This window comes from Cynoglossus semilaevis, chromosome 9, assembly GCF_000523025.1.
Source record: "Cynoglossus semilaevis isolate Cse_v1.0 chromosome 9, Cse_v1.0, whole genome shotgun sequence".
Taxonomy (NCBI): domain Eukaryota; kingdom Metazoa; phylum Chordata; class Actinopteri; order Pleuronectiformes; family Cynoglossidae; genus Cynoglossus; species Cynoglossus semilaevis.
This window is the reverse complement of record NC_024315.1, coordinates 9058020-9072819: the sequence shown is the minus strand read 5'-3', so window position 1 is coordinate 9072819 and position 14800 is coordinate 9058020. Positions and strand designations below refer to the sequence as shown.

Sequence of the window (14800 nt, the reverse complement as noted above, 5' to 3'; positions counted from 1 at the left end):
ATATATGCATACATACATATATGTAAAATACAGTGTATATATGCAAACATACATATATGCCCATATACAGTATATATGCATACATACATATATGTAAATATACAGCATATAAGCATACATACATATATGTAAAATACAGTGTATATATGCAAACATACATATATGTAAATATACAGTACATATGCATACATACATATATGTAAATATACAGTATATATGCATACATACATATATGTACAATTACATATATTAGATACACCGTAAATATATCTGCACACATATAGATAACCATACATATATGTACATATACAGTATATATGTACGCATACATGTACATATACAGAATATACGCATACATACATATATGTACATATACAGTATATATGCATACATACATGTACATATACAGTATACGTATATGGATACATACATATATGTACAATTACATATATTAGATATAAATATATCCGCACACATATAGATAACCATACATATATCCGTAAATATATCTGCACACATATAGATAACCATACATATATGTACATATACATACATCAGATATAAATATATATGCTTACACATAACCATACATATTTATGTATATAATCATATTTAAATATATGGACACATTTATAACTACACATGTAATTAGTGGTGCATATGTGTTAGGTAGTAACGTCATCACTGGTCTGTCATTCAGAGGTGTTTGATGTGTGATTGTATTCACTCAGGTAATCAGACGTCATGCAGCTATAATGACTACTCTGTAGGGGGCAGCCAACACACTTTCTATTTACAACCTCTGTAATTATTCTATTCACTCTGACAAAGTCAACCCCAGGGTTGATGGGAGTTTTACTGATTCAGTCACTGTCATCACTTCAGTCTAAATATCCACGTGTGTGTCTGTGTGTGTGTGTGTGTTATCATTTCTGTTGTTGTTTAGGAAAATCACTAACACAGTTGTATGTTTTTTTTTTCTTTTACTCTTTACTAAAAACACGTCTTTTCTCCCACAGTCCATAAACAGTCAGAGTGACGACTGGCCTTATTCACAGTCACCAAACTCACATTCGTTCATTCATACTTCTTTTTCTTCCAGGCAGCAGGACATGGTTTTGATTGGCTCTCGTCCTCATTTGTTTGTCCACATAACAAAATCAATGACTGGACTTTGACCGTGCCTGATTTTTGTTAGTCGACTGATAAATCAATACATTTCCTCATTGGGCAATACTTAACGTCGGAGAAAAACGGTTGTTGACTGAGACTTTGTGTAAAATAAATTGAACACCAGTGATAACAACAATCACTGGTCTCTAATCCCAAACAGCTAATGATTAGAATGGTCGTAGTGACGTGGAGCAGTGTTGATGCCACATGGCCCTGCTGACGCAACGCTCTTCTTTAGGACCTAAATGTGTTACGTATCCCTGAGGGGAACGTGAACATTTTCCTGTGCTGTCAAGTTAAACAATCAATGAAGGTAATCATGACAGCAAAGGTAAACCAGCACCTTAGGTGAAGACTATTTCATTATCTCATATTGTTTTTCCTTTTGAATTATGTGTCATCTCACTAGAATGTTGCATAAGGGCAAAAAGACGGCAGAAATTCCTACATTATTGAAGAGGGTCTTGGGTGTTTCATTATGTGCACTTTAGGCAGGAAGACAATTCTCTCTCTCTCTCTCTCTCTCTCTCTCTCTCTGCTAATTGCACTTTTAGATAAATGTCCAGCAGACCTGTGCTGTCACACTGAGGCGGCTCTGCTCTGTAGAAATAATGGTCTCGTTGTCAGAAGAAAGTCAAATGACAGAGATCACAACAGCACACACGGCAACTATGCACTACCATACAACACACATACACACACACACACACACACGTATTAAACACCCAGAGGCACAGAGGTGAAAAAATGCTGGGTTGAGGCAGAAACCATTTTCCCCGGGGTCTTCATTAACTCATTGAAGCCATTTATTCCACTGAGGTTATCTCTCTTGCTCTGGACTTAATTTAGCACCAGTGTGACATGTTCCTCTCTGCAGCTACGCAAGAACCTTCAGAGCCTCACAGGGTCTGAACACACTCAGTAATAATATGCATGTACTATACCTGTGGCCGTGTCAGTGCACAGAGACGCCGCGGTCCTGTACACTCTGACGACGCAGCGACGCCGCGGTCCTGCATACTCTGACGAACATATGAACTACTCTGCACCTTTTACTTCAATCCATTCTGCTGATACCGCTGATACTTTAGAGGTGAAAACCTTAAAGACGTCTCTCCGTCCACATTCCACACGGGTCTCGCAAATTGAGCCTTCAATGGCCGCCACTCTCCTGAGGATTTTATAGCATGCCTATGGCTCCTTCCACTCAGGGGAGCGCTTGTAACAACAGCCTAAATACCCACTCAGTCGCTCCTATAATTCCTCTTAATTACCCGAGGCCTCACACACTCAGACCAAAGACCAGACTCTCCCTCAGGGTATCCTCACACCACCGCTAACACCTGTGGCTGTCATGCCTATAAGCAAAGTCCCGTGTGCCAGCACACCAGTGTTATGCAAATGATACACTCTAATTAACAAGTCCGTCACGTTATGAGCCTAAAAACACAGCAGACACAAAGCTGTGAAGACTTACATTTGAAAAAAACATCCATTTAATATTTATGTATCTGACGCTGCCAGGGGCTAACAGCAGCAACAGTGGTTAAGATCGATGCTAAACTGAAGACAGCGCCTTACAGGACCTAATAAAAATGACATCAACCAATCAGAACAGAGTAACCATTTAATTTTAAGATAGTTTCTCAGTTTGAAGCACAAGCGCTAACTATCACTCCACAATACCATCTATCCATCCATCCATCCATCCATCCATCCATCCATCATTTAATGTTTATCCCTTTGCATAGAATAAGCCTCTGTTTTTTTTCAGACATGCCATTGAACCTCCATACAGAAAAATCAAGCAGGTATCAAACTAGCAAAACTGTGCCCTTGTTGCTATAATGAAAGCATGATCTAAGAAAAGAGAACCTGACTGGACTTTATATCCACATCTGATATGAGAAAATGTGTTCGTTATCAACAGCACTGAGCAGCAATATAGATAGCGCCATGAAAAAATCTCTCTCTCTCGGTCTTCTCTTTGCGTCATGCCTAAATCCTGTAACTTTACCTTTAAGGACACATTCCATATAAAACGAGTCTCCAGCCCTGACCTCCTAAGAAATCTGCATAATGTGAGCAGGTCGGTTTGTTAGTGTTAGCTGGAATTCCTTGTGGTCATCACCAATTATAAATAATTCAATTCTACGATCGTCAGCATTGAAGGGGATATATTTATGAAGTGATTAATTATTTAACAAAGGGGTTTAAGTTCTACTATTTACTTAACTGTGAGCTTCGCTTTCTGCAGTTTGAAGAACACGTAGGATCACGACAACGAGAAATGAGTTTGTTTAAAATCTGACTTAAAATGTAAAGAAATAAAATTATCAATCGGTCATACTGCCTAATTATACTAGTCTAAACTCTTAAATGTTAGCCTGTCCCGGCAGAGGCATGGACAGCTGCAGATCAGCTGTCTATCTAAAATCTAGCTGTGTTGATTTGGATTAAAATATGCAACCAATCAACTGGCCAAAATCCTTTGACTGGGCAAAGGATTTTAAGGATTATTGGTTTTTGTGCAACCAATCAACTGGCCACCCAGTCAAAGGATTTTAAGGATTATTGGTTTTTCAAAAAGTCGCACTTTTTTTAATCCTTTGGCTGGGTTTGCGACATATATTAAAATAATAATTTACATGTTCGTTATTTTCACACTGACTAGAGGGCACTGAAGCGACTTATACTCCAGAGCAACTCCGGAAAATACGATACTTATTCATCATAAATACCTAACTTACGTCAAAGGTTCATTTCTATAAATGTTAACAGTCTTCATTAAATGTCTGGAAATGAAGAAAAGCAGCTAAAGAGGCATGAAGATGTCAAATACTAAATTAGTAACAACAACAGCCAAAAGCTCTGATACAGTTGAACTCAGGTTACAAATATTCACATCAACATCCTGGAACAGAAGTCATTTTGTCCTGATACTGATCTGCTGCCAAATAATTCAGTGGATTAATCCCAGTCTGGAACATTGGCTGATAGACCGAACTACGTTGCACTAATTTGCTAATAAACAAATCACAATAATAAAAGCGACTGCACTCCCCAACAGCCGAGGCCTAAATGTGTCATCAGAGGACCAGACACACCTCTGGTTCTCTTTGTCTGCTTCCAATTTACCCCCTACGGGTTCGAGCTACCCTTTCAGCCTCGCCTGCCGCCTCGCTGATCACCTTCGTCTGCGTCACTCACCAGTAAGAGAAAAACATGCACAGAAGCAGCCGGCACTTCTCCAACCTTTTTAAAATTCACATCTTTAAAACTTAATTATAAGCTGTTTATTCCCTTTCAACAACACCACGGGTGTCACATGGTGTTCTGTGTATGTGGAATCGTCCTCACATGTGTTCAAGACAGCCTTCTGAGGACATTTACCCAGACTCCTCAGCAATCAAACTCCACAACCCTGACCCTTAAACACTCAAATCTTCTTTGTTGGTTTGTTCTCAGAAAACGAGCGACCGGTTTTTATAACTCCAGTTCTTTGGCGTAAAAAACGTTTTTTAGATTTTCAGAAGAGCCTTCAAATGTTTTTAGTGTGAGAAATGAACAGGAAATGTTCCTTTTGTTGTCCATTTATATCAGTCAGTTACAGCTTCAAACATCTTTACATTGTTCTACAAGAAAAAAATCTTTTAAATCTTTGTCATTAAGAATAAATATGAGGAAATGTCTTAAAATACATCAGATTTTTTTTCATTTCTCAGTCTTTTTAACGTAACATAGGAAACACATCAGGAAAAACATATGTATTATCTCATTTAAATAAAAAATAAAGATGAAGCTTTAATTCTATTTTTGGCTGAAAACCTAACTGTGGCTTATAACATGCTACTACTTGAAATCAGGAGTCCTTCCTTCAGAACCCCCCCCCCAACTCCCCTCCAAGTTCACACCTTCACAACACTTCACGCTTCACTCTTCAGTGAACTCAATTTTGAACACTGTGATTGTCATTTGAACAGTGGAAGTTAAATGCAATTTCTCCACCGGCAAAAATAAAGGAAAGATGAAATAAATCTGCCCTGCTGTATTTGCCTAGCAACGGCTCTCCACACCCCACACTGGGAAGTCCTTCTTAAAGGCTTACCATATTTATGAATCAGTCACTGATCAACAACAACAACACAACTTTGTTTAAACTAACGGCCAACTGCACACTCCTGCAGGAGGGACTTTTTGCAGCTTCACCATTAAAATACTGCACAAAAAACTCATCCATCATCACCGCCATCGTTTGATAAACAATTGATAAAGATCAAGTTCTGTAATAACATGTGTGATTAACTCAGAAAAACAGCCAGCACAATAATCCTTACTACACAACAGATTCAACACTCAGTGATTGATTATGGCCATCTAACGCCGTGCATTACTGATCAATAATCCCATTTACACTTCAGTGTAGTATAAATCAAGTAACATTAGAGAGAAGGAAACCACTGCACCTCCTCTGGGCTCCGTTTTCCACCTCACAACAAATTAGTAGAGTGAGATTGATGAGAGATTCTGACTAATCACAACGCAGGAGCTGTCCGTGGTGCTGTACAAAACCTTGAGGGATCACTACCAACTCAGGGAAGGAGATATGGAGATTTTTTTGGGGGGGATTTTTGTAAAAAAAAAATTAAATGTCAGTAGACAGCTGTACAGATGTATATTCAGACAAAGTTTCTAGAATGAACCCAGGATTAACAGACCTGAGTTTTGGCTGCACAAGGGCAAGAAAATTAGTTAATTATCCATTATAGCTACCTATATTTTACTAAATAAACAGGTTATAATAGCGTCAACAACTGGGGTTTTTTTCCCTAAAGGCTAACTCCAAGATAATAACACCAGACTTAGGTGGTGTAAGTCAAGAATTGTTTTTAAAATATTCTTCTTCACAGGAGGAGTTACAGCAATTTAATCTAAAAGAAAAAATATTTCCACATTAAATTAATGAGGGAAGTCTCCTTTTACAGTATAACATTGTTACATTTTTGTTCTATCAAACAATGTTTTTTTTAATTGGTGCAATTAAAATTTGACGACTGACTGGTGAAATGTTGTGCCTATTTTTACAACTGTGATGAAGTTGTGTTGTTGTGTGTTGTTGTGTGTTGACAGTGTGTCTGACGAACTGGGACACTGTCCATTCCACATCCTCCTGCTCCCTCTCTGAGTAAACAATCAACACCAGGCGGCTCAGCACCTGTAATCTCTCAAAGTCTCAATCAACATTTTTCAACACACGAGGCTCATATTCAAATCTGACTCAGCTGGCTGGTCTTAAAGGCCTACTGTCAACATCTCTGCCGCCATGATTCACAGCTCCACACTCTCTGTGCTTCGTGTTTCACATGAAAACCTGAACAGGATCTCTTTCCTGCCTGGAAAAGTTTCCACAATCAGGTTTTTTCAAAATTCATAACATAGACTGTCACATTATTCTCATGTTAGACGGTAACTGTATATTTTTAGACTTACTTATGGTTGTTTTTCCTTTTTTAATAGACCTGTCACCCATGTTAGCCAGGTTATTTCAATTAAGATTCATCAGATTACATTTTGAGAATTTTTGATGACATGCACCCAACATCCCATAATTCCACCATCTTTCCACCTTTTTCTGCTTGTACATTAAGTGGATACACATTATTCACACACGGCAGGAAAGAGTTTTAGTTTCAAGAAGTGCTTCAAGCTTAAAATGCCATCTCAACCATCTAGTACATTTGTGGAGAAAGTCTACGTCTGACACAACTGTCAAATGGATTGTGAGGAGACTTCAGACTGATTAATACCGTAGAGGACAAAAGCTTCAGCAAACGTTTGAAAGCAACTCTCAACACACTTCACGTACCATCATCAAGGAGCACATTTATGTCTAAAGTCTTTGAAGCTAAATTGTCAGTGTCCCATTCGTCCCATTTTTCCATGTTAATAATTCCACTGATTATGGGGCAGAACACCACAGGTCTGCGCTCACTCCTGCAGCTGTTTTGTGAGGGAGGCACACAGCAGCTGTCACAGCCCTCCTCCAAGTCATGTTTCAATAAAGTCACGTCATAATTAGGCCGTTACAACAGATTTAGAGTCTGTGGAGGTAAAAACGCTCACTTCAGATTTGTGATTGCTGCAAACTTCTCACAACAATGTGCAGGGGAAAAAGCCAAGACTCTAATCTACGTTGCCTCCAGGAGACACACCCTGGAGCTCCTCCAGTGGCAGGAGGTGGTCACTGTGACAGAAGTCGGGATTTAACACAATTTCTTTTTAAACCCCCAGCACACGGGGGAGGAAATGACTGTGAATCCTTGATAGAGGCTTAGAGTTTCATGAATGTTATGTGTGACGTCACTATCAGCTGACTGTACCGGCTGCTCGGTCACATACACAAGTCCTTCATTTTTACTTTCCGTCGACTCCTAAACGAGTCTGTTATCGGTGAAACTCTTGAGCAGCTGCAGACAGGAGCCCAGGCACGGTAATAAAAGCGGCTCCAGCTCTGGCTCGACTCTGCTTTATTTGGTTGCTATTGTCTAGACCTGTTTTTCCCCTGTGAGGTACAACTCATCGTTTGATGGGTTTATTGAAGCTACTGCCTTGTTATCCTTTTTTCTCAACGCTGAGCTTCCTCACAAAAGAACAACAAAAGAATCCTTCAAAAAATTCTATGTCTCTCTCTTTCCCGAGGACTATGGTTGTGTTAACTGTGTTTGGAAAACAAATCAGAAATAATGACAGGCTTTTACCTTGAAATAATAATGTTGTGGACGCAATTTGCAACGCGTTTACACCAATTTTAGAGAACAGCAAAAAGAGAGCTGTGGCTTCCCTTTACAGCCCTGCAGAGGGTGCTCTAAACACACTTGATAGCACTATATTGAGCAGTTGAGTGCATGTGTGTTGGCTCCTATAAATACTGAACATGAAAAATATTCATCAAAAATATAATTGAGAATAAACACAAATAAAAAAATGACAACTGTAATCTACAATTAGAGATGTAAGAACAGAACCAAAATGAATTCAAACATGAGCATGTGTCGTCTTCTTTCTATCAACAGATTTTAGAATCTCAGTTTTGTATATGAAAGTTAAAATATATAGTGTTTTTAGGGATAATCTTAATAGTGTCCAAGAAAAAAAAGTAGTCCAAGTGAGACAAAAACAAAATGTAGTTTAACAGTTAACAGGTGGAAGATTAGAACTAGATATAAAGGAGCATCCACCCAAGGCTCAGATTTCTAAGATGCTCAAGGCCAACGACCTGTGAAGACTGCATCAGTGAAGGTGTATCTGTCAATATCTGGGAATCAAAGGAGCAATGAAGCAACCGAAGACTGTTGAGCAGCTCAGGCGTTCATCACAGCAGGAGCTGCAGAAATGACAGTCTTCAGTCTCTAAATAAAACAAATATCCTCTGTCCTGACGATCCTAGAAATGTGGGTTCAAAGTCAAATTAACTAAAGCAAATGACAGGCTCCAACATTTCAGGAAAATTCAGGATAGTCATCATCATATTGTCATAGAAACCCAGCAGCCCCGTGTTCATGTTTACACAGACTGAAGTCAGTGTTTGGGTCTAGTTGCAGACATTTGTGGCCTACCTTGAACATTGCCAGCCCGGATCTCCTCTCTGCTCTTCAGAACTGGCATGATGGAGTGATCTGGGATTCAGCTCCTCCTCTCATAGCCTCAGATGGAGGGATAGTAGGCAGATGAAGTCACACAAGGAAGACTGATGGAGGGGGTCTTGCAGGCGGATGGAGGAAGGTGAAGGTGTCCAACAGTGGGACGTGGGATGTGTTGAGGATTTTTTTTTTTCTGAATGGATAAAACTGTACTTTTGTGGGGGGTTTTTTTGTTTTGTTTTTTTTATGAAAAAGTTCTTTTCAGAGGAAACTGCCAGAAAATGTGACCAAGGGCTGAAAAAGTCAGAATGAACCGGAAACTAGAAGGCGGTGGACGAAGCATGAAGAATGGACATTCTTTTGTTTGTCCGTTTCCATCTGATTCAATCTCTCTTTTGTCCAACGTTGGCAGTGCAGCTCTCTGCGGTCTCCTTGCAAAAAAAGTGTGTGTGAACACAGTTGCCTTGGAGATGAGCAGTGTGTGTGTGTGGATGCTCTCCTCTTCTTTCCTTCCTTCTGGCTTGGCTTCCCTTCAATCTGCGCCTTCGCTTGCTCTAGCCTGTCATGGTGATCAGTTTTCCAGACCGCTCTGCGCTCTCCTCTTCCTCAGTCTGAAGGGGGGGAGAAGAAGAAGTGCAGAGTCAGATGGCAGCGTGTGGCTGTGGACAGATGTGCTGTGCCTCAAGACTGAGGACCACTGTGTGTTTTCACAAGTCAACTGCCTCTGAGGTCAAGGCTTAACTCAGGCAGGCTGCTGTTTCTACATGCCCACGACCAGTGCAGTCTGAATGTGATGCTGACGTGACTGTTTCATCTGATCAAAGCAGATGCTTCTGGTTTAGACAGATAGACAGACAGATAACTTTATTAATCCCCCGGGAGTTCCCTTTGGGAAATTTAAGAATACATTTTAACTTGTTTTTTTATTTTATTTCAAAGCTAACAAAACAGGCAATGGGTCATTTTTTTAGGTTTGTGACGAACATTAGGATCAGAGTGAATCCTATTTAAAAATAAAACGTTAACTAAGACGAGTTAACTTTGTTTCCTTTTGGATGATTATTGAAGGTTACTGTTCTTCTGGTGTTTTTGGACTCTTTTAGTATCATTTTTAAAATAAATATTATTTAAATACATATCAGCAATAATTATTAACTGAACACCTGGGACATTCATTTCAAATGACACCAAGTTAAGTATATACAGGATGAAATCACCAATCTGAGGCTCTGATCTGTCACTAAATTTACAAAACTATTTTTTTCAGGATTATTTGAGGGGGAGAATAATAATATAAAGTAAATATTATTTAGAATGAAGTTTAATGTAATGACTAAATGTCCTGAACATGAACACTGTATTCTGGGTTCATTCAGAAAGGCTTCATCAGTCCCTGGTTCACACTTTACATAACACGGCTCAGGGAATACAGAATAATCCGCCCTCATTGTCTATGTGATTATAATCCCAGTATTTACTGCCTAATAAATTAATAATTAATGAGTTCATTGACACTTTTTGAAGATTTACTCTCAAACATGAGAAGAGGGGGAAGAAAAGCCAACACAGCATTGGGATCACATTATTCAGTACCACGTGCACTGCAACATACAGTCTATGATGTCATACAGAGTGCTGTGTGATCACCAAGGTCATGCTGAAGAGTCTAATAAAGGAAAAGCTGGTGCATGAGTCACAGTCGATCTCGGACTCATTTCCAAGGATCTGGTCTCCCTCAGAGATCTGTTGTAGATCAACTGAGCCACAAACCAAAAGAAACGTAGAGATGAGGAGGAGGAGGGAGGTCGGGGGGTGAGGAGGGAGATCAGGTTTGGAAATAAAAATAATAAAAAACAATCAACAACAAAGATAAAGTATAGAATGGCAAGTAAGGAAATGAAGTTAAAGTCATGCATCTGAAGAGGGCGCTGGTCTAACGGAGCAGCAGAGCTGATGCAGTTAGTGCCTGGAATCTGAATAACTACCTGCCCGGGTGACACGAAAGAGTTAATAATACATGCAATTCATGGAAGAAAATAGAGGTGGATAAGATCAAAGTCCCGGCCTGATGAACAGCTAATTAGTCACAGCAGGGTGAAGTCAGGTTTAACGGAGCAAATGTGGAGGGAAATATAAAAATACCTTTGAGTGAGAACCTGCTGTTCAAAGTTCATGCAGAATACACTGCCATCAGCAGCATGCACACACACACACAGACACACACACACGCACACGTGCACATAACATTGCTTCATTAGCTGCACTCCTGAACACATACACACACACACACACACACACACACACCAACTGCTCATGCAAGTGCATACACAGTTGCGGAGAAGAGGAGGAAGAAGTGAGTGCTGTGTTCAGTCACTACTCACCTAATTACCTCTTTTCTGTAACACATAATTTATTGACTGTAGTGGAGATGTTTTACACAGGAGCAGAGTTGAGACACAAAAGCAAAGACAGAGCAAATCGAGTGGTCCTTCATTTGTCTTCATGACGAGGTTTCACTCTCAGAACGGTTGGGAAAGAGCTATTAATTAGGCTCCTTCATCGGTCCATGAGAAACACAGGACTAAAGTGCTTGCTGTGGGCCTACGCTACTGCGTGGGATTTTTTTTTTCCCCCCACCAAAACGACGACAACACGGGCAACGTCAGGTTAACGTCCGTGGATTTCAATGTTTCTACGAGCTCAAAACTGGCTGAGAAGACAGTTAGCAGTGTTTAATCTTTAAATACAGTGCTCCCAAAAAGGTGTGGCAGTGTGGAGAACCAAAAACAGCACCAAGGAAGGAGAAAAGAAACAATTATGACAGAGAGGGGATGAGATGGGGAAAGGGCTTTCTTCCTTCTTTTTTTTTTATCTGTCTATCAGTCTGTCTATTTCAAAACCTCGTTCATTTAGTTTAGTAAACCTGGATTACACCACAAGGCTTTGGCCACTGTGTCCACTCTCCAACATCCGACTAATGCCAACTCTCAGTCTCTGCTGCCTGACAGAGGATGAGAAAGAAGACGAGTGGAGAAAGACGAACGAATTTAGGAATTAAAAAACATAAATAAAATTTAAGGGTCTGAATATAAGATTTAAAAAAAAAATCAAACATGACAAAAGAAAAGGAATTCAATTTTGACAAGTGTAGCAGTGCAAAGCTGTGGGTAATAATGTGTGTGACTAAGTTTAATGTATATGCAACAAAAAATAACAATAAAAGTGCTAATGGGTCGTAATGGCCTGGTGAAATAAAAATGATGCAAAGCAGAATCTACATGAACTGTTATGGCAAATTAATTCTTTTTTTTTAAAGCAAACCCCAGAATGCTTGATTTATAATTGTAGTAAATTCCCACATCTTTGGGTGAATAAAATATGAAATAAAAAAAATCAAGGCAAACTGCTTGAATATTCAACTCATTCTCCTTCGAGGCTACTTTTTCTTCCTCTTACAAAAGGTCAAATGAAAAATTAACGTGTTGTTAAAAAGAGACAGAAAATAAGAAACAGAAACAAACTGTGATCAGAGACAACGGTGGAGAAAAAAACCAAACAAACACTTGACTTTGTCAGGATGAGAAGGAAAACCGAGGAGGAGAATGTGAAAACAATGCAGAGCGGACAGATATACTGACTTGATGAACGCTGTCGTTTCAGGCATAGTTCAGTGTGAGAGTGCATTTGTGTGTTCAAGTGTGTTTTCTGTATACGTAAAGCAAACACACAAACACACACACAAACAGACGGACAGATAGACAGACACTAAACAACTGTTAACCTACCTAGAGTAAAATTTAAGAATCCCGCAGGAGTGTGATGCAAAGAAAATGGGTGTGGAGGGAATAAAAGAGAAGGAAAAGGAGGGGAAAAAAGAGTCATTCGTGTTTTTTTCTTTTTAGTTATCTTAGGGAAAAAAATGTCATCCAAGTTCACATAATCACAAAGTTTTTAGAGACAGAGACAAGGGTGGGATGGGGACATGAGGGCAGCGGTGGAAATGAAAAGGCAAGGAGGGACTGACAGGTATGAGGCGGCTTGATGAGGGGGGTGCAAGGGGTGGACAAAAATTAAATCAAAACTCCTCCCTCTGTTATCTGGTATCTTATTTATTAAAGGAGGAAATTGTACACCAGGTAGATGGAAAAGTAGATGAGAAGGCACATGACGGAGAGAGAGACTATATGAAAAGATGAAGCACCTCCCAGCACCGCGATGAGGAATAAAAAAAATATAAAGCGAAAGAAAAAATTGAATACTCCAAAGCCTTCCGTTTTGGCTGTGTTTAGTGAGGCGAGGGGAGGGCTTTCAGTTATATCCCCCTCTCTCTGCAACTGGTCAGTCTTCTTCTATCTTCTGTCCTCCTCAAGGCAAGCTGATACCTTCCCCTCAGATGAGCTGCAGCCCTTCACCAGCACAGCAGTTGGACACGGCGCTCAGGCTGGCGTGCATGCTGAGACCGCTGCCTACCCAGAGATAGAGTGGAGACGAGATCACACCTAGATCTGACGAGAGCACTGAGCTCAACTCAAACTGCAGTCACTCGCTTTCCTCCCCCTCACAGAGAGAGAGAGAGAGAGAGAGAGAGAGAGAGAGAGAAAGAGAGAGAGATGTGGAGGTGGGTCCCTCTGTTGTATTGTGAATTAGAGATGCTTCACTAAAAGAAAGCTGTTGCTTCACTCGTTGAACAACTGTTTCTGCAGAGAAACCAATAGCTCCCTCTATTGACACCAGGCAGGAAAATAAAGTGGATATTTAATCACTGCGATGGTTTAATGGTGGTGACTGGTTTATTTATCTGCACTAAAACAACCAGGCTGCCTCGAATCTAACGAGAATAATGTTGTTGGCAGTTGTGAAGAACATAATAATAGAGCTTTTATCGATTAAATGTCCTGTGTCACTTTCATCTTTAAAGTTTCATTAACTAGTTTCAGAGCTGGATGTTTGGTGATGTGTGATTCACAGATGTAGTCTCAGGACAGCATTACATACTGCAGACTTTCTCCAGAGTTTTTCTGTCAGACTTTGTAGTCACCATGACTGGTAAAAGATCAACATTTACTGTATATACAGCTTTAAGTAGTGACGACTCTTTAATCTGCTTCTCCATCCATACATCAAACTATAAACTAACTGTTGCTTTTGTGGCAAACTGATATGATTTCATAAAGTGTGCAGGCTATGTTCACTGAATTTACTGACTGATACATACAGTGTAAATATATTTATTATTATTATTATTTGGCCGTTCATAGGGAGAACGCAGTAATTTAAAATGTATAAATAAGTGGACATGGGGAAGAACTCGGCCATAGTATTTTTCTACATAGGAACGACAAAAAAGTTTATAGTGCTTCAAATCAATCTTACAAATGTAGCTATAATGATTAAATTAGCAGGTGGACTCATTCTCTAGCACCGTTCACAGCAGCGCAGGGTGTTTAAAATGGTAAATAATAGGAAAGCCCCCAAGCTACAGCAGACAACATATCTAGCAGAAATGTTGTTCTCAAGTCTGAGTCTTTACAACCTTCCACAGAAAACAGAGACTAAGACAGCAACAGCACCATAGGCTACATCTCACTAACGAAAGCTCATCATTTCACATCACAGAGACAGGAGGACATACAGCAACTGGTGGTCTTTTATTGTTCGGGTTCTTGGAACAACTTTTATATCACCAGCAGTACAGTCGAGTCTTCTTCAACATTCACAGCCATAACTGCAGTGTCATGGACAGCTCCCACTTCACTATCAATCCTACAACTAAGGCTGGGAGTGGAACTGGTCCCCATTACCCACTGACAGACCTACCTGAGACAGGTGGATAATGTGGTGCTAGTGTAACAACCCTGCTGAGAACGGAGAGCCTGTGAAGATCTAAATTTAAATACCTCGGTGTCACATCACTGATTAACCCTGCTGAGAATGAACGGAGAGCCTGTGAAGATCTAAACTTAAATACCTCGGTGTCACATCACTGA

General features: G+C 39.9%; 1 protein-coding gene across 4 annotated transcripts in view; it reads right to left on the bottom strand.

Annotated features, from left to right (window-relative positions):
• The window catches only part of grin2bb (glutamate receptor, ionotropic, N-methyl D-aspartate 2B, genome duplicate b), a 68039-nt gene that overhangs the window by 52375 nt on the left and 864 nt on the right, over positions 1-14800 (bottom strand). For 2 of the 4 annotated variants that reach the window (XM_025058952.1, XM_025058954.1), the window contains exon 2: positions 8790-9424. In XM_025058952.1, the coding sequence (XP_024914720.1) occupies positions 8790-8798 (9 nt within the window). In that variant the 5' untranslated portion in view covers positions 8799-9424. The other 2 variants (XM_025058953.1, XM_025058955.1) reach the window with 2 other exon arrangements.